Here is a 3,353-nt window from a genome sequence, read left to right on the forward strand (position 1 = left end):
TAACACCGAATTTTAAACACTGAATTTTTTTAACACCGAATTTTAAACACTGAATTTTTTTAGACATTGAATTCCTTACACTCAATTTTTATCTGGTAAAAATTCACCAGAAAAAAATTCAGCTGCAAAAGTGTTGACCTTTTGGTGAACTCAAGCCAAAGCAATCTACACTCGATAGAGTCGAGCAGCTTCTAACCAATGAAATTAGCTAATTTGGTCACGTGACACAACGGCTGCGCTCAACCGCGCCGATCACAGCTAGTACGGCACCCCTGTCTGCAAAGGCTCTTGGTTTGATCCGGAAGAAGAAGCGGCCGGCGGCAAACTTTTTTTCTTCTTCATTTCGGCCAGAGGCAACATGGCGGCGGCAAACAGACAGGGGTGCCGTACTAGCTGTGATCGGCTCAGCTGTTTCACCCAGTCTGATAAGAGGGAAAACTCTAATAGCTGTCTGTTAGTAGCTAACTGACGTTTTGTAATTCTATCTGTTTAACAAAAAAGAAAATCCTTATTCGGCCGGGAACAGCGCTGAGCCCAGCCGTTGTGTCACGTCACCAAATGAGTGTAAGGAATTCAATGTCTAAAAAAATTCAGTGTTTAAAATTCGGTGTTAAAAAAAAGGCAGATTCCAATGAGACTGTTTTTCTTCCATACGTCTCCTCCTGTGCTGGTTTGTGCAGCAATAATTGTCGCTTGTGCCGCTATCGTTTTTTTCAGGTAAAAATTCTATTATTCATATTCTTAGGTTAGCAACTGATATGTTAGCAATAATTTATATGAAAATCACCGTTTCAGCATGAAAAGATGTTCACAGACCTTTGATGACCTCTACAAACTTATCATTAAAATGATAGCAGTATAAAACTTTTATATACTTTAACATATGCATTTTAAATATTTCACAATTAAAATATATATTTTAAAATTGTATATTTTTGTATAGCAAAAATTTTACATTTGTACTGTTATCAACCAGCTAAAAACTGTTACTTCCAGCACTGTGTTCTGTGAAGCTGCCAGCAGATGGCGACAGATGCAAAGAAAACAAAACCTCTTATAGAAGATAAGTGGAAAGTTCACAGCAAAGATTTGACCAAAAGTCGGATCCATCAGATCTTTGAATCATTTTATTAGTTGTTCTTTTTTTTTTATGTATATGTGTCTGTCTTAGACTAATAGATCTATTCTATTTTTGCAAATGTCACCCTGAAAGGAGGCGAGCACAGCTGGTCATTACCTCACAAGGCAGTGGCAGCCAGGTAACAGTCAGGTAGGTGTGTAACATCTGGAGCTTGGCCTCCAAGGAGAGAGCCACACTGAGAAACAGAAAAAAGAACCGTGATAAATACGAGTTTAAAAACTTTATACAACAAACCGTCTGCAGACTCAAAGGTGGAGATTTCAGCAGCTGGCAGAGCTTCCTTAAATTAAAGGGGGAAAAAACTTCATCAACATCAAATTAGCTTATAAACCTCCCTAGAAAATGTATAACTTTATAAAAAATATAAATCTAAACCGTTTCCATTCTAAAATTGTGGTGAACCGGCGCTTAAATGTGTTGTTTTCTCTTTCGATTCGACTGTTTCTACATTTAATCAAATAGAATAGTAAAATACAAAGTATACATGTCGAGCAAAAAGCTTTCAGCTTTGTGACCGTTAAACCTGAGCAGATACGGACACCCGACACCAGCAGCTCAGGTAAAGGAGGCTCTTTTTGCAGCTTCATCACTCCAGGTTTTTTTCATGCTAATCTTATTGTCAGCAGACGAACCGTGCGCTAACATGACGGAGCACATTAAGCCTCACGGACAGACGCTTTTAGGTCCTATTATTACCTCGCCAGCATCACGTTGTCCGTGTCGTCTTTTCCCCATTCCCAGTCCTTCCCAGGATCCACAGCAAAGTGCAGAGGCAGCATTTTGTGCTCCGAGTCGGTGAGCGGAATCACAACTGCTGGGTGGAAAAAAGAAAGATGGACTGTGAGAGGGAGAGCTACAGTTTTGCTGCTCAATCACGTTTCCTAAATTGGATCATAAATATTATGGATGTTCACAAAATCAGACTTTTAATTACCGTAAATTCCGGACTATAAGCCGCTACTTTTTTCCCGCTGTTTGAACACTGCGGCCTATAATACAGTGCGGCTAATACATGTTTTTTTTTTTTCGTGGCGCGAAAAACAGACCAATAAAATTGATGAGTATTCACAGAGGTCCAATGAAAATATGCGATACATAATTCTCACTTTCACAGTTATTTACAGTCTTGTAAATCAGTCAGCATCACCGGCATCACCTCAGACACAGAGGTAGAGGACTTTGAGGGTTTTAGTGCGCAGGAGGAAGAAGAAAGCGATTAATGGCTTTTCCTGGTCGGCTGCAATGTTCTGTGCGTTGTTCAATTAAAAGTACCGGTATATGCAGCGTTATTTGCGTGTTAACGACACATACGTATATTTAAATGTGTTAAAGGTAGTTTGAAAAAAAAAAAAGCATTCATAATATGTAGCATATTTGTTTGTTTTATCATACGGATTAAATCAAACGTAAAAAAAAAAAATGCTCACGTGTAATATCTTTATTTGTAAATATCTCATACAACGTTTGAAACCTGCGGCTGTAAAAGTACAAAATAGATTTTCTTTCTAAAATTAGAGCGTGCGGCTTGTAATCAGGTGCACTCTATAGTCCAGAATTTACGGTAACTGTAGATTGATACCTTTTTTAGATTAACTTTTGTTTTATCTGGTTATTTAATACAATTTTAAAATAAATTACATTCAGTGTTGTATCCTGGTGAAGATTCTCAGCCCACTGGACTCGGTTTCCAGGTTTGTAGAACGTTTTGCTTCCCATCCAGGAAGAAGCTTTTTTTAATTCAAAATGTTGCAGCCTAACAAAGACCCATTCGTTAGTTTCAATTTGCATGTTTTCTAAGCCAAAAAAAGGCTTTGCCGTTGGTCCGCTTTATAAAGCCCCAAACTCAATTTTCTATTTCTATTTCTGACATTTTGAATTGAAAAAGCTTCCTGGATGGGAAACGAAACCTCTTCAAACCTGGAATCTAAGTCCAGTGGATTGTTTTTTAACTTTTTTTGGAAGTTTAGTGCTGTAGTGTTGCCGCCATCCAGTAGAGGGTGCAATTGTTTATCTTAAACGGAGCCTCACTGCTTTTTGCAAGAGAAGTAAAGCCAGAGGCGATGCCTGCTAGAGCAGAACCATAAACGGATCTAGATTCCGGTCTGGATTATTTATAAAATAACAGTGACAAGGATTCAGAACTAACTTTTTGTGGCTCTGGTTATTAATATAAACACTGATAAACTCCTCTAGTTCCAAACCTAAATAGCTC

General features: G+C 38.3%; 1 protein-coding gene across 3 annotated transcripts in view; it reads right to left on the reverse strand.

Moving 5' to 3' along the window:
• otud7b (OTU deubiquitinase 7B) overlaps positions 1 to 3,353 on the reverse strand; it is a 79,714-nt gene that overhangs the window by 3,358 nt on the left and 73,003 nt on the right. For 2 of the 3 annotated variants that reach the window (XM_015375296.1, XM_015376106.1), the window contains exons 10-11: positions 1,838 to 1,955; positions 1,238 to 1,316 (exon numbers count right to left, since the gene is read on the reverse strand). In XM_015375296.1, coding sequence (XP_015230782.1) covers positions 1,238 to 1,316; positions 1,838 to 1,955 — 197 coding nt within the window. The remainder of the gene's footprint in view (positions 1 to 1,237; positions 1,317 to 1,837; positions 1,956 to 3,353) is intronic. The other variant, XM_015376914.1, reaches the window with a different exon arrangement.

Source organism: Cyprinodon variegatus, unplaced genomic scaffold (genome assembly GCF_000732505.1).
Source record: "Cyprinodon variegatus isolate N-32 unplaced genomic scaffold, C_variegatus-1.0 Scaffold0, whole genome shotgun sequence".
Taxonomy (NCBI): Eukaryota; Metazoa; Chordata; class Actinopteri; order Cyprinodontiformes; family Cyprinodontidae; genus Cyprinodon; species Cyprinodon variegatus.